General features: G+C 43.1%; 4 protein-coding genes across 9 annotated transcripts; 2 read left to right on the top strand and 2 right to left on the bottom strand.

The window, feature by feature from the left end:
* Positions 1-762: 762 nt before the first annotated feature.
* LOC111074606 (serine/threonine-protein kinase GA29083) lies at positions 763-10,139 on the top strand. 5 transcript variants are annotated; one of them, XM_022367451.2, is made up of 7 exons: positions 763-933; positions 1,077-1,272; positions 7,147-7,789; positions 7,842-8,877; positions 8,977-9,122; positions 9,193-9,342; positions 9,412-10,139. In XM_022367451.2, exons 3-7 carry the CDS (start codon positions 7,148-7,150, stop codon positions 9,691-9,693), a joined length of 2,256 nt encoding a protein of 751 aa, XP_022223143.1. In that variant the 5' UTR covers positions 763-933; positions 1,077-1,272; position 7,147; the 3' UTR covers positions 9,694-10,139. The 5 variants fall into 5 exon arrangements, with proteins under 5 accessions (XP_022223143.1, XP_022223142.1, XP_022223140.1 ...); XM_022367450.2 differs by having other exon boundaries at positions 763-939; XM_022367452.2 differs by lacking the exon at positions 763-933 and adding an exon at positions 957-975.
* Positions 10,140-12,685: 2,546 nt separating this feature from the next.
* On the top strand, positions 12,686-20,006 carry LOC111074592 (vacuolar protein sorting-associated protein 41 homolog). Of its 2 annotated transcripts, XM_022367423.2 has the most exons (12): positions 12,686-12,820; positions 12,877-13,005; positions 13,064-13,234; positions 13,296-13,413; positions 13,467-13,820; positions 13,882-14,209; positions 15,591-15,659; positions 18,257-18,658; positions 18,715-18,901; positions 18,963-19,202; positions 19,268-19,394; positions 19,459-20,006. In XM_022367423.2, exons 1-12 carry the CDS (start codon positions 12,794-12,796, stop codon positions 19,839-19,841), a joined length of 2,535 nt encoding a protein of 844 aa, XP_022223115.1. In that variant the 5' UTR covers positions 12,686-12,793; the 3' UTR covers positions 19,842-20,006. The 2 variants fall into 2 exon arrangements, with proteins under 2 accessions (XP_022223115.1, XP_022223116.1); XM_022367424.2 differs by lacking the exons at positions 12,686-12,820; positions 12,877-13,005; positions 13,064-13,234; ... (2 more) ...; positions 13,882-14,209; positions 15,591-15,659 and adding an exon at positions 17,755-18,070.
* On the bottom strand, positions 13,852-15,711 carry LOC111074596 (beta-1,3-galactosyltransferase 6). Its single transcript, XM_022367432.2, has one exon. The coding sequence runs from the start codon at positions 15,414-15,416 to the stop codon at positions 14,271-14,273; it is 1,146 nt and encodes a 381-aa protein (XP_022223124.2). The 5' UTR covers positions 15,417-15,711; the 3' UTR covers positions 13,852-14,270.
* Positions 20,007-20,091: 85 nt separating the features above from the next.
* On the bottom strand, positions 20,092-21,649 carry LOC111074598 (60S ribosomal protein L5). Its single transcript, XM_022367435.2, has 4 exons — positions 21,543-21,649; positions 21,116-21,379; positions 20,604-21,041; positions 20,092-20,374 (listed from the first exon to the last, which is right to left on the bottom strand). The coding sequence occupies exons 1-4, from the start codon at positions 21,543-21,545 to the stop codon at positions 20,180-20,182; spliced, it is 900 nt and encodes a 299-aa protein (XP_022223127.1). The 5' UTR covers positions 21,546-21,649; the 3' UTR covers positions 20,092-20,179.
* Between the last annotated feature and the right edge of the window lie 440 nt (positions 21,650-22,089).

The raw sequence follows: 22,089 nt of genomic DNA, 5'->3' as shown, positions 1-22,089 counted from the left end.
AAAGAAACTTGGTTGACCAGCAACACTGACGTCACATTTAGTCAACATTTACGTTTTATGCTTTGGCCGCTTTTGTTTGAACCTTAATATGTAAACAATTTAATGAAAAATAGTTCTGAAAACTAGCCAATCCTAAACAAAATTCATTGAGGAATTGGATAAAATTATTTTTTTAGGGCTGAGAGGGCCATCTATCTAGTAATATTAAATTGAATATCAAAATTGACGAATTTCATATCACAAAATATCATGGTGTGGCAGCCCGCAGCAACTACGAATTGCACGAGTCTGGCAACGCCACAAAACGCCGATACATTCGTTTTATGTTGTTTTTGTTTGAACCCTAATATGTAAATAATCCAATAAAAAGGACTTCTAAAAACATGCCAATCTTGTAGAAAATTTATGTATCTATCGGATAAAATTATTTGTTTAGGGCTGAGAGTCCCAGCTAGCTAGTAATATTAAACGGAATATCAAAATCGAGGAATATCAACGTTGAATGTTTTGAAAAACAATCGATACTATCGTGATAGCTCTAATAATTATTAAAAAACCATTGAAACCTTTAAGGAACTTGTCCATTGTAAAAATTAAATGCCATCTGTCGATTTGTTTACAAATGTGTCTTCGTATCTTATAGCAGACAATCCAAACATATTAAAAGCGCAACGACTGTAGCTCGATACTATCATGATAGTCTCAAAACCATCGATATTAGAGGCTAGCAGCAAAATATCGATATTATCGATAGTGCCCTCGATGGTTTGACCACCTCTACCGCGAGTTCTATCTTTTCCAATGCTTTTCACAAAATATTTAAATTAAATTAAGTGCAAAATTCCAGCAACAGTCAGCAGTAGTATAGTATCGCACAAAGTTTGTGCCTAGCGTTTATCTGTGATCTGTGATGAGGGAGTGGCGCAAGCAGTGGTGAGGGTGAGCGAGAGCCCGAGACGCAGGCCAAAGTGAAATGTGCGAAGAGGCAAAAAAGGGAAACCAAGCGGGAGTGATTCGAGTGGAATAAAAAGTGTAATTGGTTTTAGTTAATTATACCAAAACGTTTGTGCTTTTAGCTGCATTCTTGTGAGCACAGAGAGGCCCAACAACCCCAACCCAACCCATCTGCAGTGAGTGACTGGTGCAAAACACAGCACTGGGCATTGAGCAGAGGAGAAACAAAACGAAAGCGAAGCGAACGGGAGGAGGAATACAAAAAAAAACTGCCTTGTTGGCTTACACAGACTTACGGGGTTCGGTTTGGTACACAAGGTGAGGCCACGATAAAACCAAACAAAAATGCATAAAAATAACCCATTGCGACACTTGACATCTGCCTCTAAGAGAAGGTGGTGGGCAAGGTGCTGCCCGCACCGCACCTAAAAGTGGAAAGAAATCGTAGATAAGCCAGTGCCGTTCGCTATTTTGATAGCAGCATTTAGTCCCAGGGCCGTGGGGAGGGGTTGCTGTGCGCTGGTCCGCTGGCTGGAAAATAAAAGAACAAATCGAACTGTCTTCTGCCGTGCATTCGCAATGTTCTAGCCGAAAAGCAACCTGTTCTCCCTGTTAACGCGATTTTGCCATACCCTCGTACTCATGCTCGTGCTCGTACTCGTACGCGTTTTAGTTCCCCCCCTTTCAGCTATCTCTCTGCTGACTTTGTTTGACTTATCGCCAGTAAACATATTCGTTCTGTGCGAAAACATCCAATCTACTATCTCTACTTGGTACGAGCCCCTACTAAGCAAACCATCAAGTTCTCCGGGCCTAAAGCTGAGTTTTCTCTTCTGCGGCAGAGTCGGCCGGATGATTCATAGGGCTCACACATGCAAACTGTGTTTGGGTTTGTTAGAACGCGAGTGTTAGCCGCCTTTGCTCTTACCTCTGCTTGTAACAACCAGAGGTAAATGTAAAGTAAAACTGTCACTCCCGTCCGCATCATGAAACGCGTGCGGATCCATGCACTGCCCCCACCAACATGTCTTCAAGATAATCAATTAAAAAGTGAAACCCAATCAAAGGCAAAATAAACTGAAATGCGGGCACAAAACTCACCCTATCGCCTTTATTGCAAATAAAGCACCCACCCACGCGTACGTCGCAGACGCGAGCCACAATTGGCAACTAGCCAAGCAGCCAGCACCAAATTTTCGCCATCCTGGATGTGTGCTGGGCAACTGCGACAAAAATTGGGGGCTCAACGACAGATTTAAATAGTTTCGGTTTTAACACGTTTAACGTTTAGGATGTTTTTCCTTTTCGTATTTGAGATAGAAAGGTCTTCCCTCAGTGATTCTCCGCTTCAGCAGGATGAAATTTGAGTGGAATTCAGCCCAAACTTCTTTGCATTGATTATCTTTGTGGCGCTATTAGTGTCCCGTCCCCCCATCTGGATCCATCTTTGCGCTGAAGATGTCATTGAAGGTGAATCCAGAACAGAACAAGAAGAAAAGGCAGCTGTCCTAGCCTCGATTCCTATGGGGTCATGTTATCCGTGTTCAAATGGCATTCGAAGGAATCAAATTAACAACGTTGGGCGGCCTTGCCCTGGCCTGACGATTTATTCATGCCTAGAGATGTGTACACACGGTGGGGCTTTCACTGTATGCCATATTATAGTTATAAATTATATAAAACAAAGTAAACGTGAATATTTCTCAATCAATTTGAATTTGCGTATTCGACCAGTAATCCCTGGCTCTCGCTGATGATGGCAACTCCGACAGTTGCTGCAACAACCGGCATTCTGGCAGCTTGACCAAAAGTTCAAGGACAATCCCGACAACCAACCCCTTGGCCAGTGGTTGGCGTTGGTGGCACTGGGGGAAAATCAAGAACGAAAAGTGTCTTGTCTGGAATCTGCCAAGAAGCAGCACAAGTGGTGCTGCGAGCTGAACTTTTACTTTTCCATTCCGTAGCTATGGCTGTGGGATGTGCCACTTCGCTCTGGGTCTTGTTTCTGCCTTTCAAGTCTGTCCCTCACGAGGCAACTCAGTTTTTGTGGCAGCCAGGGAAATGTGGAATTTTCACACTCTATGAGGAACCAATAAGGCATCATCTTGTGCGTCTCCCATCCACTCACCTATGACGCCAGGTATTCCATTCAAATTGAGATAGTGTTAACTTTTTCTTAGGCTCTGTTTGGAATTCTATCTGAAATTTTTCCTTTAACCCCAGACAAGGTTGCTGCAGACCAGTATCAAGGGTAGGGGTAGTAAGCTTCTCTTGATTATACGCCTGGCGAATCCAGATTCACATTCTTTTGGTGTTTGCATGGCAGGAAAATGCCTCTCCTTGCCTCTGCTCGTTCTCCCACAACTTCCGACTCTTTGGAGGGCGGTACTTCCGCATTTATGTGACTCAGTTCAAGGGTTGTGGCGAAGATACTTGAGCACCTGGCAGAATCCACCAGACTCTATCTCTGCTCTTAGGACACCCCCATTAACCACATGCTTGTGGCAGCTGAAGCTGTCTGGCGACGTTCAAGGACGACTGCCACGTCTTATCCCCCTGCTTCTTGCTGCTGTCGTTCATGACCCAATCAGCTCTGGAAATGCCCTGATTGAACTCTGCTGCATTAGATATACGTTCCCTCTTTCACGTCCTACCAATGGGAAGAGCGGGAAATTGATTAATTCCTCTTTGAGCGAGAGTTCACTTTCCACTAGCACCCTATTTTGGGAGCCACAAGACCACAGATTGCACTCGAAAGTGGGAATTCCAATAAACCTGAGGATAGGGCAAACTATAGTTTCGCCATCAGTTTATGAGTGCTGAGTATGGCATAGGATAGGGTATCGTATAGCAGTCGCCATTCGTTACATTCCATACATTCGTTTCGCACAAAAAACAGATACCGCCTTCGGTCACTCATTCGAGTGCATGTACACACGAGTAAGAGTACGTCCTAATTAACAACTTTTATGAACTATGGAAAATTGGCTACGAAAAGACAAGTAAAGAAACGAAAGAAGAGCTAGGGACAGCCCTGAATTGAGTGGTTTGCCACAGACTTTGCTGTGTTTCTTGCTTCTGCTGTTGCTATTGTTAGGAGCAACAACCGAGGATAGCTCCATGCAGAGCCACTTCGCTCGTACGCACCTGTTCAGTGAACGCGCGCCGACTAGTACCCACCCGGTTCCAGGTTATTTTATTTGAGTGGGGGTTCGGATCTCTCTTCTGTGACTATCGTCACAGTTTTGTTTTCGTAATGTGTGACCATTTCGGGCGAATGTCAATTCAAATATTTATTCATTCTTGTTTACAAGTAAAATTTAATTATAAATTCGATATCTGTTGTGTCGTCTATGGTGTGCCGTCTGCTCTGTGTGCTCTCTGGGTGGATCGGATAAACATATGTGTGGGTCTCTGCCTCTCTCTCCGCACTGCCTACTTATGTCGCCACTTATGTCGATTCTCCGATTCTACTGCCAGACACAGCCAGTCAGCCAGCCAACCCACTGGAAGCCGCCAACGCCACATGCTTATCGATTTTTAGCTTAGTCCAATATACGAGAGTACTTCCCTTCCCCACGACAGTCTTTCCCTGACACTCCCTCCGCAATAGCCTCTGGCAAAACAATCCTTTTCTACCCATGCAAATGGAGAGGGTTCTGTGAGGGTTTTCCCAGATGTTTGCATTGTACCTTATGCATCAGAGATGCACACAACATTCAGATCAGAATTCATATTAATCTGCCATAGGAACGATCGATCTGGAATGGTACTAAAAGCCTCGGTCCATGAAGCATGTTGGTTTCTTGTCATCATTTTCTCATGGTTCCATTTATAAATGTCATCCTCTAAACTTCAAACCCCCATTTCGGACGCCATTTTCACTTTTCAGCTTTGAGCCACAAAAAGGTCAAATGACTTCTAGACGTTGCGACGCGTCGTCGTCTGAGCAACCAAACAAAATGTCAAGAGTCATGCTCGCTTCACTCCATGGGCTCCATACAGCGCCAGTCTTTAAGTCTGCAGGTGGCCAACTCAGAGAACTTTTGTCCGACTTGGAAATGCAGATGGAAGCGGACAGATCTCGTCTTTGGTCTAAATAGACATTGTGGTCAAGGGGAAATAGCGAATTGCTTGAATTAGTAGTCAATATATTAACGAGTACGTACTTATACATATCGTGCTTACTCCCCAGATGCGCCTTGTGCGTGCTTGTGCTGAAAGTGCTGCTGCAGGTGGCGTCATATCAAGTAGCTCACAGTAATGAGGTAATAGAGTTGCAACTACGACGTACCACACACGTATTAGACAGCATTGAGGAGAAAGGCAGCCAGGCACCATCTATATGGCCATCGGCAGCGGCTCTACCAACTGCAGAGATAAAAATATCGCCATTCCATTAAAAACGAGAAGGAACGTGTGAGTCGCTTCTGGGGACGCGACTCTACTTATACCCGTACTCAGTCAGTATATACATTTTTGAGCTTATGATTTCTTAGAGTTTTACAAAATTTTACATTTTTTTGCTACATATTTTATTTACATATACATACATCTAACATGTAGATTCTACATGTACCATTTAGATTCTACATCTCCTCCGCTAGGGGTTGCTCGCGCACTGAACGCGGCAGAGTGTGCGAGCGAGAAAGAGAATCAGTAGCCTCAGCAGCGCTGCAGAAGGAGAGGGAACCAACAGAAAATTAATTTCTTCATTCTGGCTATAATTATGATCCGATCTGATTCAGATTCGGCAATCTGGTAGATATGGGCATTCTCTACGAGACTGCGTTTTTAGATTGATCGTATCTTTAAATTTGTGCATGCCACAGATTTTCTCCCTTTGTGAGGGTGGAAGGGGGCGGGGCGAAATTTTGAAATACACTTGTAGCAGTGTGATATCACATGAGTCTGGAAACCAAATTTGGTTGCCCTAGCTCTTATAGTCTCTGAGATCTAGGCGCTCATCAAGACGGACAGACGGACATGGCTATATCGACTCGGCTATTGATGCTGATTAAGAATATATATACTTTATGGGGTCGGAAACGTTTCCTTCTCTGCGTTGCACACAAATTGTTTTAACACAAATCTAATATACCCCTTAACTCTTTTTTGAGTACGGGTATAAAAACCGCCGGCACGCGAATACATTGAATACTCACAACAAAAAACAAAATAAGAAAGGCCTGAAAGCAGGCGCTTTCCTCTGATCCACTGATCCGATTTACAGGTTATTGTACACCCAATCGGGAGTGAGAAAAACTTTGATTAAAATTCGAGTAGACCGCAGCATACTATACGAACATCATTGGACAGTCAACTTTGAACTTGAACCCACCCCCCTTCTAAATTGTTTCTGTACTCTGGCAATGATCTGCCTAAAGATGCAGACAGAACTTTTCGGTGATCTAAAAGTATTCCTACCGTCCCGACAAACTCCAAGCAGCAAACGGCAATGTATGTAAGTCCTTAACGAATAACCAGAAGAGCGGCCAAGGCACGGCCTGTGCGTGTCTGGTTTCCCTGAAGCCGCTGACTCCCCGCAGCTGTTCCACGCCTTTACTCAGGTGGTTGGTTACCTGAGCAGAGTCAACTTTCCGTCTTTCTCAAATGGGACACGGACACGCCCGTTTTGGAGTCCTCTTCTTTGTGTCTTTTGCGAATGGTGGCGTCATCGCCAGCGCTAGCGCAGGGCTGGGCTGGGCTTGTGGCTACCTGCCCAGAAAGCGGGAAACACAAGAAAGCTTGTGGCCCTACGGAATCTAGTGCAGCAGGCCATCCAGAGCCAGATAGCAGAAACAATTTACGTAAATTAGCGTAATTACGGTTTGAAACTTTTGCTGAACGTAGCATGTGAGAGATAGTTTCAGAGTTTGTTGCTTGGCTCGGGTGGCAGCGGGGACTGTCTGTGGGTCAACCGAGTACCGAACCGGTTTGCCAGTTCGTGTGAGAAGGAATGTGTGTGTGTTCAGCGGTCAATAAAATAATAAATAATAGAAGCTGCTCAGAACATTGTCATAAAACATAGCAAAAATAGGCATTTGTATGAATAAAACGATAAGTAAATCTAAACCAAGTCAAGCAACGGAATCAGCAACGAAGACTACCTATAAATGAACGCGTTCCTGTAAAGACTATTCCTTTGGGTCCGATCTAATTGTGTGATGTCTTTTTATTGCTTCTTTGCAGCATGGAAGTGCACAACAGCCTGCACTGCACCGCCCCTGTGCTCTCCTCACTGCAGGCAAACGCCTCCGGCAGTGCCACTCCCAAGAAGACGGCCTCCAGTAGTGCGGCAGCAGCTCAGAGCGCACTCCTCAATCAACTCAGTCAGCAGCAGAAGGCCCAGGAAGAGGCAGATTCTCACAGTCGGCGTGACTGCGACAGTCCCGCCAGTTCCAACTCGGAGCCGGAGAAGGAACTGGACGAGCTGAGGGATCTGAACGGTTCGCTGACCGGCAGTGGAAGTGTGGGCAAGTCGAACGGCTCCCTGAGCGGCGCCTCTTCGACCACTTCAGCTCCAGCTGGAACGAGTACGCCTGGCACCGCCAACACCAATGGCTCTGCCAGCGGTGCAGCATCGCTGAGCGTCGTGCCAGCCACGGCCCATCTAAAGAAGCGCATCACAAGCAGCCGCACACCGACCCGCAAGGCCCATCGCATTAAGTTCTATCGCAATGGGGATCGCTTCTATCCGGGCATAACCATACCCGTGTCCAACGAGCGATATCGGTCATTCGAGAGCCTCTACGAGGACTTGACTCGACTCCTTGAGGAGAATGTGAAAATACCGGGTGCTGTGCGCACCATCTACGACATGTGTGGAAAGAAGGTTAGTGTTATATCCATCAGATTAATTACTGATACTGATTTTCTTCCCTTAGATTACCGCCCTGGAGGAGCTGGAGGACGGTCAGAGCTACGTTTGCTCCTGCAATAACGAGAACTTCAAGAAGGTGGAGTACAATACCAGCTCCCAGCCCCTGGCCAACCTCACGCTGGCGAACAACAGTCGCTCGTGCAACCATCGCTTGGCCAAGCTGCAGCGGCCCGCATCTCCGTTGAAGAACGGAGTGCTCAACAGCAGTGCGTCGGCTCCAGTTGGCGGAGGAGCCGCTGCCAACGGTAGTCCGTTGAATACTTCGCGGTTCAGTGAGCGAGACAGTGTGGTACATCCGCGCATCGTTACCCTCATACGGAACGGCACAAAGCCACGACGCATAATAAGATTGCTGCTAAACAAGCGCAACAGTCCCAGCTTCGATCACGTGCTGACCGCCATTACGCAGGTGGTCCGCCTGGATACAGGATATGTGAGAAAGGTCTTCACCCTGTCGGGCGTCGCGGTGCTACAGCTAGCCGACTTCTTCGGCTCGGATGATGTTTTCTTCGCCTACGGTACAGAGCGGGTCAATACCGTGGACGACTTCAAGCTGGAGTCGGAGGAACAGCGCGCCATCAATGCTATACGAAAGACGCTCCGCACGGCGGGCACCGCCTGCAAGGGACCCAAGCCCAAAATGCCCGTCAAGAGCAAAAAGGCATACCCGCCAGGGGAGCTGACAGCCCACGCTGAGGCTCAGCTTCAGTCAGCAGCCAACGAGGACGATGACCAAGCGGCGCTACTCAAGAGCACTGGCGTGGAGGTTGCCGAGCTGCCAGCTGCCATACGCGACAACTATACGCTAAGCCAAATCATTGGCGACGGCAACTTCGCCATTGTGCTGAAAATTAAGGAACGCCAGACGGGCATTCCTCGCGCTCTAAAAATAATCGACAAGAGCAAGTGCAAGGGTAAAGAGCACTACATCGACGCGGAGGTGCGCGTCATGAAGAAGCTCCACCATCCGCATATTATCTCGCTCGTCTTGGATGTGGACCAGAATACCAACATGTATCTGGTGCTGGAGTATGTGAGTGGTAGGTCTATGAACAATAACATCACCTCTTATCGAACCAACGGCTGCAGTCTGAAATGTATCATAAATCGCAAATTACTAATTTATCTTCATTTCTCAGGGGGCGATCTTTTTGATGCAATTACCCAGGTGACGCGATTCTCGGAGAGCCAGTCGCGCATCATGATCCGACATCTGGGCTCAGCCATGTCTTACCTACATTCCATGGGCATTGTGCACCGAGATATTAAGCCGGAGAACCTCTTGGTAAGTCCCAAAATGTTACATTGAATCAAGTAATCCTGTTGACACTGTTGCCTCTGTGCCCTGCTCGCAGGTTGAACTGGATGAGTTTGGAAATGTCGTTCAACTGAAACTAGCTGACTTTGGACTGGCCTGTGAAGTCACCGAGCCTCTATACGCCGTCTGCGGCACGCCTACTTATGTGGCACCCGAAATATTGCTGGAAGTGGGGTACGGCTTGAAGGTAAATACTTACATATAAGTATTAATGCTGCAATTTAATTGATTTGTTTATTTGTCCTGCTCACCGCAGATCGATGTTTGGGCCGCTGGCATCATATTGTACATACTGCTCTGCGGCTTTCCACCGTTTGTGGCGCCTGACAACCAACAGGAGCCGCTTTTCGACGCCATCATCTCTGGTGTGTACGAGTTCCCCGATCCCTACTGGTCGGATATTGGTGATGGCGTGCGCGATCTAATCGCCAACATGCTTCAATCTGATCCCGATGTTCGCTTCACCAGCGAGGATATATTGGATCATTACTGGACAATGGGCAACAAGGAAATCGGATGCGGCGACTACAACAGATGAATTATGGCCGTGTGGGGTGTTTAAACAGAATCTAATCACGCCCACTTGCGACGTTGTCGTTGGCGCCGCGTAGTTTTTGTATTATGTATTTTAGAACGCTATGTTATAGGCTTTTATTTATTCGCACATTACCACATACACCACGATAATCCTGTAGTGTAATAGCGGTAACTACAAACCAATTAAGACAAAACAAGACACGACGAGAAACGAACAGACAAACAAAAACAAGCAAACCCCAATATTACTCGTACAAGTGAAGTTTCGAAATTCCAGTTTCCAAACCGTTTACGGTTGGTTTCGCAATCATATATTTAGCCTTAACTTTTTAACATATGTATTTATATTTATAGCGAGTATTCAAGTGAGAATCATATTTTTTTATTTGGTACTTTTAGAATGTTTTAATTGGTTAATAAACCGCAAGTTGTGTATATTTTCATAAACTCTGTTCATTTTTCTCATTGATTTCCCCTGCTTCCTTGTTTCTTTTGATTTGCTTAGACCTGACCCGCACAGGAAAACAGAAATTAGACTAAATCAAACAATAATTAAGCGCATTTATAAAGAACACCAATAAAAACATTGGAGTGTGGACATATATTGTCAATGTGTATGTGTATGGTCTCGCTTGCGGTTTTATTTTTTCATGGGCACTGGGTTTGATTTGAATGTCGTCACCAAATCGAACAGGAGACTTCTAGCTTGTGAACCTTCGCTTCCTGTTATTTATCTCCAGATAAAGAAATCTTTAAAAAGGGTCTATCTCAAACCTATTTTGAAGATCGAAGGGTTACCCCCACCCCCAACCTACAAACGATGAATGTCTAAATATAAATAGCCAAAAACTTGGGATTAACTCATGAACTGCTTAATTTTTTAGAGAGTCAGGGCCGAGAAGCAAAGAAATATGATTCAATACTTTCATTTGAAAGGTCTTAGTCCAACCAAAACTTCTATCGCCTTGATTCTGCTCCTTCGTTTATAACAATAAAATTTTGGGTGGCAGAGTTTAAGTGAGGTCGTTGTAGCCACGAAAATGGACAAATGGACAAAATGGGAGACCAAATGAGGTGATCACAAATTATGGCAAATATTAAAAAATATGTACTGGATGATCGGTGATTGAAAGTTCCTGATCTAGCTGAATGTATAGGCATCAACTGTAGTATAAATAAATAATATTTAATCCACTGTACATTAATCACCGCTTTTTGGCAGCTTAACAGCTTTAAGCTTGATAGATATAATCCTGTTTTCTGAAAACTATTGGTTGTAACTCTTTTTTTCGGTAATTTTGACCAAACGAAAGAAATAGAAAAACTACCTTTAAAAACAAAATTAATTTTTTTTCCAATAAGTTAATTTAATTCCTCTCAACTAATAAAAAATCCAACAAAGTTCTCTTGAACTATTCATCGTCGGCCAAATGAGGTGGCTTTAATGACAAGGAGACCCACCAAAAATTAACTTCAAAATTTTTAATGAAAAAAATAGTATAAATTGGTTTAAGAAAAATCAAATTGAGATGTTTCAATGCTTCTGCACAGTTCGCCGTAGAAAAGAGAACCATATTTTGAAAATTGTCACTGCAATCGCCAATCTGAATCACTGAAAACTCCTTCCGTTTAAACGGTTCATTAATTTTGTCAAGACGGATTTAATTATGGTCATGTCGATTTCCAGTGATTAATCAATACTACTACACAACAACTGTAACTGCCAGTACATAAATTGGCTACTATCTGGTCTTTCAAAAAAAAACGAAAATCTGTGGCATCCACAATTTTGAAGATACGAGAAAACAGATTGAATCTGGCTCAGATTGGATCATTACTATATTCAGAATGGAAAAATTCACCTTCAGTTGCTTACCCACCCCGTTCCAGCGCTGCAGCCGCTACTCATTGGCTAATACCTGTAGCTTTTAATTCGTTTACATATGTTAGCCTAATAGCTAATCGTGCAGGCTCCGGTTTTCACTTTCGCTAAAAATTAACGATTTACTTCTGAAAGGAGAGGCTCTCCCGTTTTCAAAACGGCAACATATTTCTGCCAGAAAGCCTAGAACTCAGATCGAAAAACTGTTTGCTAGCAAACAGTTGTCATATATTTTTCGAGCGACCAGTGGTGTGACCAGAGGTGTGCACTGCATTCCGAACGGTTACACTGCTCAGACCGCTGCTTGGTTTTGTTTAAAGTTAACAAAATGCACTTCTTCGGCTGGGGCTCCCCAATATTTTATTGGCAAGGTAATGTGTCTGACCATCAGCAGCAGCAGATGGCGACGCCACCCGTGCCGACCACCGTGAAGACAAACTGTTTTGAAAGCAATATTTGTTTTATATTTATGAAAATGAATACAAATATTATATTGTAATATCCATATAATTGTCCTTTATATAATGCTGCATTAATTAGATTCTATTTGTCTTCATTATGAAAATATTTCATTTGGGTTTTTGTTCTCTTATTGCAATTTTTGCTTCGTGTTTGCTGGCAAAAGATATCAAATTGATATCTCTTTCGAGGTGGGTCGAAACATACCAAAAAACAAGCAAACACTTCTGATACTTTTCCAGTATATACCGACCTTTTTGTTTTTTGATCTGAGTACTGCCTTCCGTACAGAGCCTAGAAAACAGTTTTTGCCGTAAAAAATTTCTTATCGGTTTCATACGAATATCAACCCTGATTCTGTTCGCTAGGTGTTTTTTTTCCATCTGAGTACTAGGCTTAAACGGATTTTTATACAACAAAACGAATCTTAATTGCAAAAGAAAATTGGAAAAAAAAAACACTGATTGATGCATTGACATGAATTTGACACCATTACCAGTGCATTTGAGCTTGTGACCTTTTTATAAATCATTTTTATCAAAAACAACCTCAAAAAAATTGGTCAGGGCAATAAGAAATAGTGAATTCCTCCGAACAGCTGTGGCAGCCCGATTTGTCTATCGATTAGTGTCTAGAAATATCGATAGCATTTAATATTTTGCATGAAACTATCGGAACGAAGCAAATAAGATAAACAAGAAATGATATGTTTTAATACGAGCAATATCCTAATTGAAATTAAAAAAACTGATGGTTAGATATGGCAGAAAAACTGCCAGCCAATAGCGTAAGTTTTGAGAAAGAGTGTGGACGCACTTGAAACAAGACCTTTCTCTTGTCTAGGACTCTGGAACGGAGAGCACTGAAGAGGATGAAGAAGTTGAGCCCAAATTCAAGTACCAGCGCATAGCCAACGATCTCAGGAATATACTCAACGCAGACGTGGTCACATGCACTGCTGTCCATTTAAAGGTTTGAAAAATTCGCATTCCCAAAGTTGCATGGGTCTTTCCTACTAAAGAGATTGCAGTTTCTTATATTTGGCACGTTTCGAGGTCGCGTCTACTTGCTGGATCACCAAGGCAACTCGGTTGAGTCCAATCTGAGCAACAACGAGCAGTACACGCACAAAGTGGCAGTTAACCAGGTGGATGTCGACCAAAAGGGCGAGTATGTTGCCACATGCTCCGACGATGGCAAAGTGAGTCATTTTGCTGTATGGGGGGTGGACGTTGCAATCACATGTAGCAATTTTTTATCAGGTCAACATCACGGGTCTCTTCAGCTGCGAGAACAATCAGAATCTTAGTTTTGGAAAATGCATCAAAGTTGTGGCCTTAGATCCAGATCCAAAGTCTCGCGTCAGACGGTTCATAGTGGGTATGTTCAGCACATTTGTGGATCCAAGATCTATTCTAATTGGCTCGCTCTAGGCGAAGACAAACTCATCCTTTACGAGCGAAATCTTCTCAAGAAGCTCAAACCCACCGAACTGTGTGCAGTCGAGGGCAGTGTCTTGTCCATTTGTTGGCAGGGAAACTTTGTGGCCTGGGCAAGCCACTTGGGCGTTCGTGTCTATGATTTAAGTGAGAAGTGCTCTTTGGGACTGATGAAATGGGAAGTTCCTTCGCAGGCGCGTCTCGAGAACTTTCGTTGCCACTTGCGTTGGTCCAATGAGCACACATTGCTCATTGGCTGGGTGGACACCATAAGGATTTGTGTTATACGCAAGCGGAATGGGATTGAAGCCGCTTCTAGCAATTTACCGGGCTATGTTGTGGATCCCGGTAGGTATAGTGAACTGAACTCAATTTATAATCGTATCTAATAATATTTATTGCATTACAGTCTCGACATTTCAAACTACTTTCTACATTTGTGGACTGGCCCCACTGGCGTCCAGTCAGTTAGTGGTACTTGGCTATCGTAAAGAGCGCAGCGCAACCTACAAAGCGCTCCGACCCGTGCTGTGCGTCATTGAGTACAAGATGAACAGCAGCAAAGAGATCTGCACAGACAGTCTGACGCTCCGCGGCTTCGAGGAGTACACCGTCAACGACTACAGCCTAGGCTGCATAATTGAAGAGAATCGGTATTTTATTGTGGCTCCCAAGGACATAGTGGTGGCCAGTCTTATAGAAACGGACGATCGTGTTGAGTGGCTGATAAAGCACAGGTAACTGATTCCTTTTCATTGGTTGAAGCCATGTACCATATGCCATACGCCAGTCTTACGGCTAGACAACTATGCTATCGCAGCATTTTTCTGAGGTCCGCGTCCAATCGTAGTAGTACTCCAGTATGGTGCTCGGGCCAATTCCGCTACACGTTTGGCCGTGGTAGATTGCTCTCATCATTTCCTCGGTTCGTTTGTGCATGAGCAAGTGATACGTTTGACACTTTCGGGCCCTATAGGCAGTATCAAATCGGGGATCGTGCCAGCGATAAACATGCCGCAGCGGAGCTAGCCAGGTACCAACCGACACATCTTCCGACACATACGTGGAGAGCACATGAGAATTATTAACGACATGCTCGCAGAGCTTTCGGGATAGCACATATCCACCGCCTAGAGCATAGGGTAAATAGTTTTTGCTCAGATAATAATTAGTCTCCTTCCAGGGACCTTTTCCCTTGACCACTGAACGACCATTAAAGTAGCCCCAATAGAGCTGCGGCAGGGGGTCGTGCCCGTATTCGGGTGTCTTGCGGAGCATCTTGCGATCGTAGGAAATCAGCTCGTTGAGCAAATGGTCCAATTTGACGTAGGTATCGTCGTCTACTTTGATCAAATAGGAGAAATTGAAGTGATGCGTCAAAGCATCCAGGGCCTGCAGCAATTTCTCTGTGAGATTTCCGTAGGTGTCTGCGAGCCGTGGGAGCAGTAAGAGATCGTTGTACTGCTCCTGCTCTCTTATCAACTCAGACTTCATGCCGCCGGGTATCTGCTCAGTGCCAATCGCGAAGAGATGCTTTACTTTAATCTTCCGCTGAGTTTTTTGTGAACCTTTGCTTAATAGGCTCTCTTGCCAGCTTATATATTTCCTTAAGCGGACGGCCTGCTGAGCGACCAATTCCATTTGCAAGTGCCCATTGGAGCCATAGGTAGGCAAGTAGATGTGATCTTCGGGATAGTATGGCTGCTGGAGGGGCTGCACCAATCGAAGCCAGGTCTCTCGAATACTATTCCGCTGTTCAACATTGCGGGGGCTGCTAAGCACTAGCACCATGAGAAACAGATCTGGATGCGGCTCCAATTTAGGCACTCCACTCCGGTGGGACGGGCATTTGTCCACTGAACTCAGTATTTTTGTAATAAAACTTCCAAAAAAGAAGGCAGTTATGGCAGTGAAAAGGGTTACAAGGTTGTTCAAGCGCCGCATTTTTGTTCGTGGACACTCGACGTCTTATGTTTTACATGGATCGGATCCCAACATGGACAGTATAGCTAATACATATTTATACTGTTTGCAATATGGAGCGCATAATTGCGAATTGATTTTAGATACCACCTCTGCTGTTCGTTGATTCTATTTACTTCCTTCCTTCATCTACAGTAAATTCGAGGAGGCTATCGACCTTATATCAACACACGGCGGCAGCTTGCCGGTTCTTTCAGTTTCCAGGTGCGTTAAAATATTTTTTAATACCATATAAGTTTTGATAATATTATTTAACTATTTATAAAGAAAAATATCGCTAGTAATAATATATCGATTAAACGCGGATTTGAGCATTGAATATCGAAAACTATCGTGTTGATACTTTCGATACCAAAAAAAAACTGCTAAAAAAATATCGTGTCACGGTGTTTGTGGATGAACTCCACAAAGCTCTGGGTAATTTTGTTAATTTGGTTCATGAGCGAACGACATCAATGCATCGAGCAATTACCTCCGCTTCGTTTCTTCGGCTTGCGTTGGCATACGAGCCATCGACTCAACTCATCCGAAGGTGCTCTAATTGCAACATGAGTCAGATGGCATGTGTTGCGCACCAGGAAAAGTGCAACTACCTGTAATTGAGACACCGCCAGAACTATTTAACGGTCTGCTGATCCGCCTGGTCCTCGATTATTAAAGACCATTGGTAAATTTAATTCATGCTTCAAAATAACATCGGCAAATGGTCAATAATTCAATTCAACATTTAAGTCAAGTGTACCAAAATGTGGGCTCATTGCTGCCAATGCCAAACGAAGCACAACTACGTTTCTAGATCCACATTGATGCTACTATAACTTCAGTTTGCAAATAGCCAGGCGCAAAGTCAGAGAGCTGGGCGAACTACTAAGGGAGCACAATGAATTATGGAAATTATAAAAATCACACATGCACAACTTGAAAAGTTACAATCATGCTAACACGCATCGATCCTAATAAAACACCAAATGATGATCGCGTGCGTGGATTCCAAAGATCTTGTTGTTGACAACGTTTTATAGATGGTTCATGCTTGGCGACCGCACGAGAAATTGTGATTCAAAGAAGAATCAATAATCTTGAGTTCATCGCCGACATACACCGATAACACTAGTCAACACGATTTTTCCTCAAGGAACAAAACGAACTTTTTCTTAAAGATTTGGGGCTTAGAAATGGTTTGATGATATTTTTTTTTTTTCTATGGCAGAACTTTTTTTTAAAGAATTTTTGAAAACTGGTATTTTTTTGTAAAGCTTTTTTCAGAGGTAACGCTTGTTTTTTTCACATAACTCTGTATCTTACGTCTGGTTGTAAAGAACTTTGCTATTTTGAAAAGATAATTGACGCAGCTAGAAGTTGATGCCAAACACTTTGTGATTTCAGCTTACCGTCTGGGAAATATAAAGCATTGAAATGCAAAAATTATGATTTTTGTGGGGTATTTTTAACGAAATTTTGACTTTAAAAACTCAGGAAAAGTCGAAAAAAAATTATATCTTGTGTCCTCTATTTTTTTGTGTATAGGTGCGTTAATTTGGCGTCGTTTAAGGTATCGCTCATTAAAATCTATGGAGAGACTTTGGAGCTAAAATTCGTTAACCAAACCTAAAAAATGGAAAAAATGAACAAAAAATACCTTTTTGAAGGCGGCGGGCCCAACTGCCAATTGGGAACAAAGGAACGCGATCAGGTACCAAATGTACAACCCTTGCTCGTTTGCTTTGTTCCCAATTGGCAGTTGGTTTGGTTAACGAATTTTAGCTCCAAAGTCTCTCCATAGATTTTAATGAGCGATACCTTAAACGACGCCAAATTAACGCACCTATACACAAAAAAATAGAGGACACAAGATATAATTTTTTTTCGACTTTTCCTGAGTTTTTAAAGTCAAAATTTCGTAAAAAATACCCCACAAAAATCATCATTTTTGCATTTCAATGCTTTATATTTCCCAGACGGTAAGCTGAAATCACAAAGTGTTTGGCATCAACTTCTAGCTGCGTCAATTATCTTTTCAAAATAGCAAAGTTCTTTACAACCAGACGTAAGATATTAAAGTTATGTGAAAAAAACTATCGCTACCTCTGAAAAAAGCTTAAAAAAAAAATACCAGACTTCAAAAATTCTTCAAAAAAAAGTTCTGCCATAGAAAAAAAACCATAATTCTTTAAAAAATTTTAAAGCCCCATATCTATCAGAAAAAGTCGGTTTGGATCCTTGAGGAAAAAAAAAGTTCGGTTTTGTCGAGTAGTGTAATTTGCTGAAACATTTGCAAATCATTTATTAGATATAGGCGATGGAGAAGTTGCTATAAAATTGCCAATAAATTTCTCGGCACAATTGTTGATTCGCAAAATGCTCTCACTGAACGTGTATTCCCAGATGTATAAACACCACACTTAAATCATGCAATGGCTGGCAGAAAGAACAATTTTGGCAGCAAAAAAATGTGGAATGTGTGAAAATCGTGCAGTTGTTGTCAGGCGAATCGATCGATACAGTTTGCGATGTGAACGATGTTGTACAATGTACATGATCAAAAAGAGCTTTTGAACTCACTTGATTTGCCAGGCATGCCACCACACGTTATACGACTGAACATTGGATCACCGGTAATTATCTTTAGAAAGCACATTTTGACTGCGACAAATGGTTTGCCAGGTCAGTGAGGTGGAAAACGATCGTGTGAGCAGGGGACTTGTCCCCTAGTTTGTTATGAGTTAAACTTAATTAAATAATATAAATTCGAGGTTCTTTATCTATGCAACTCATCATAATTGCATTATATCATTTTACAGGTTGTACATAAACCATTTGCTGACCCTCAAACAATACGAAGATGCTGCCAAACTTTGTCTGCGTATGCTGGGCAACAATAAAGCCCTTTGGGAAGAGGAAGTCTTCAAGTTTGTCAAATGCCAACAATTGCGAGCTGTTAGTGCCTACTTACCGACATCCGAGAACTGCAAGTTGGATCCCCATGTCTATGAAATGGTTTTGTACGAGTTTCTGAAGTTTGATGTCAATGGCTTTCTTAACCTGATCAAAGAATGGCCGCCACAGCTCTACGATGGGTTGGCGGTGATAAACGCCATACATGATAATTTTCGCAAACAGAATGCAAACGAACTGCTAGAATCGCTTGCCCTGCTCTACTCGTATCAAGGGGACTACGAGAGCGCTTTGCGGATGTATTTAAAGTAAGTAATTCGATTAACTAACTGGAACTCTAACGAAGAGTCAATATTTTGGTCAGATTGCAGAACAAGGATGTTTTCGAACTAATACGTCGCTATGAGCTCTACGGCGTAATTTCTAAATTAATCATTCCACTCATTCACTTGGATCGCGAAAGAGCCTTCAAGGTATTACTGGACAAAAAAAAAATAAAGCCTGAAGTCGTCGTGCAGCAGCTAGAACAGAATCAGGAGTACCTATACTGGGTATAATTCCTATATATTTGAACCCCAAGATGAACAGCAGATTAGCCCTCTTCCTTTTTAGTTTTTGGATGACCTTCATAAGATTGACAGCAGCAATGTATTCCAACACAAGTTAGTTGAGTTGTATGCAAAATACGATCGGTCGAAGCTATTGCCCTTCCTACGACGTTCCAAGGAGTATGTCATACAGGATGCGTTGGCCATTTGCAAGCGCGAAGGTTTCTATCCGGAAATGGTATACTTGCTGGGCTGCATGGGCGGAGTAGAAGCTGTAGAGGCCCTTAATATTATTATTCACAGTGTATGAGAATGCCTACAACATATGTAAGTTGAATACAAAGTTTAATGGAGGACTTTCATTTTCAGATGAGTGACATTGAAATGGCAATTGAGTTTTGCAAGGAGCACAATGACAATGATCTGTGGAATGTGCTTATTGATGAGTCCACCAAGCAGCCCGAAATTGTAACGAAGGTCTTGGACGGCATTGTGGGTTAGTTAATCAATTACACATACTTTTCTTCTCAAAATGTACCGTCTCGTCTCTTCTCGTTTAGACTATGTGAATCCAGAGATAGTAGTTAGTAAAATTAAACTTGGACAGACCATACCAAATCTGCGTGAATCAGTAATTAAAATGCTCTGGCACTACAACACACAAGAGGAGGTGCTCTCCACAGCCCATGACATTCAACTGGATGACTATTTTGACAGCCATTCGGAAGTTGTTGCATTGCGGCAACGGGCGCAGCATGTATCCTACGACCACCACTGTCCTCAGTGCCATCGTCCAGTCATGATGAAAAGCACGACCCACCGCAATTGCCTAGTTGCATTCAAATGTGGTCATATCTACCACGAGTTGTGTATGCCTGGCGGTATGACCAACGGGCAATGCGCCGAATGCAATATGGTCAACAGTGATCCAAGCGAGGAGTAGTGCGGTTGTGTTTCACAATCAACAAATGAAATTTCTGAGGAAGGGTTAGTCTCCCACTCTTTCCCTCTTCTTCAGGATGCATTTTTCAACTGTTACCTTTAAGATTTGCGTGAATGTTTATTTATTGCTTTTAAAATTTAAAATAAAGATTGAATTTGACGTCGATTCCATTGTAGTATCGAATGGAAACAATTGCACTAAAAAGTGTCGATTCGTTATCGTATCCCCAAATAGATTAAAAAAACCATTCTGCCGTGTTCTATAATAGAAATTGTTTCTCATTACAATTTTTATTTCTTTTTCACACCAATACGAACTGCAACAGAAGATAAGCGCACCTAGGCATCAGTCTCGGACTGAAGCTTGGCCACATAGGCGGCCTTGTGGGCGGCAATCTTGGTCTTGCGCTGCTCGTTTGTGAGTTTCTTAGCATTCCACCTCTTCTTCGTAACGCCAACAGTCTTTTTGGCGGTGACCTTGTGGGTAGGGTCGCTACGAATGGCCTGGTGGGCTTTTTTATAGATATCCTCAAGCTGCAAGAAAGGCACATAATTAGAAAAAAATTCAAATATCATTCTGTAGGAAAAGAACGGAATGTGCAACCATAACAGGAAGTGCGATCCATTGAGGGGATTTAACTTCGAACACAGGTCACTGGGCTTTCATGTGGTCCACTTTTGGCACAGCCAGCGTTGTGGGGACTGAACGCAGCAGTAATTTTTAAAATGGACGTTGACCTAGTAGAAGTGTCTTTTTACTTACATCATCAGCACGGATGCCCAGTTTTATGTAACGGCTGAACTGGCGCTTGAAGCTCTCCTCGTCTTCCTCCTCCAGTGTGCGCATATAGTCGGCCACATGCTGACCAAATATGTGAGCGCGATGCACGTCAGCATTAAAACTCTTGGTCTCTGCAGAGTAGCCGGGGAAACGCTTCACTGAATGTGGAATGTTAAGTCCACCATCAACAGCGCCCTTCATGGCACCGAACACACGAGCTCCGGTTGTGGTGCGCGCCAAGCCAACATCCAAGAAGCAACGGAAAGCACCAGGTCCATCGTCGACTGGCTCCACGTTGAATTCCTCTCCGGTCACTTCAGTGCATCCGGCATACAGAGAGTCCAGGCCCAACTTGTTGAGCACACGACGGGCAACCAGCAGACCAGTGCAGTATGCAGCAGCGTAGTTGGTCAAACCGACCTATAATAATAACTCAAAACATATGATTATTTCCCAGACTTTTATTTTTAATTAAATTTTGCGATTCCACTCACCTTAATGCCATACTTCGGCAACTCGTGCGAGTAAGCGGCACACACGACGCGGTCACCCTCAATGCGAGCATATGCGATCTGGACAGTAATGTCCTTGTTGGAGAGACGAACAATCAAACGGTACTTGGGCGTGTTGTACTTGTTCTTATCCTGGAACGTCAAGCGCTTCCTGGCATAGTAATCGGTCTTACCCTCACGACGCCTGCGGAATTTAACCTGGTAGCGCTTGAAGTACTGCTTGTTCTTGACTACCTTAACGAAACCCTGCAATTGGCGAAAACACAGAACACTCAAGTTAGTCTCGATACGAAAATCAATCTAGCAATTACCGTGGCATCTTCGAGCGTTTTTAAAATGTTTCAAGCTTTTTAGATAGCACACAAAACGATTTAGGCATTGGTTTAGTTATAAGCCAGCAAATGCTCACCATTTTTCACTTTTTAATGAAAATTTAACACCGCTACACGATGTTTCCACGTAGGGTGAAAAAAGAAAGAAAGAAGCAGTGTCAAACCATCGAGGACAATATCGATAGTATCGATATTTTACTTCTAGCCTCTACTATAGACGGTTTTGCGACTATCATGATACTATCGAGCTACAGTCGTTGCGCTTTTGATATGTTTGGATTGGCTGCTATAAAATACGAAGACATATTTGTAAACAAATCGACAGGTGGCATCTAATTTTTACAATGGACAAGTTGCTAAAAGGTTTCAATGGATTTTTAATAATTATTTGAGCCCGATACTATCACGATAGTATCGATTTTTCTTATCGATGGCTCAACTATCAATCGTTTGACAGCTCTAAGAAGCAGGGCAGTGTGACAGCCGATTTACTGATAAAATATACCGAAACTGGAATGCTTAATCTATCTTTTGGTATTTAATGGTATAGTTCATACAGATTGTGGTATTCTATTACAGTATATTTCAATAACATTACAAAATAGAATAGTATTTGAATTAGCT

This window comes from Drosophila obscura, unplaced genomic scaffold, assembly GCF_018151105.1.
Source record: "Drosophila obscura isolate BZ-5 IFL unplaced genomic scaffold, ASM1815110v1 contig_46, whole genome shotgun sequence".
Lineage (NCBI taxonomy): Eukaryota > Metazoa > Arthropoda > Insecta > Diptera > Drosophilidae > Drosophila > Drosophila obscura.
This window is presented reverse-complemented; position numbering and strand designations above follow the sequence as displayed.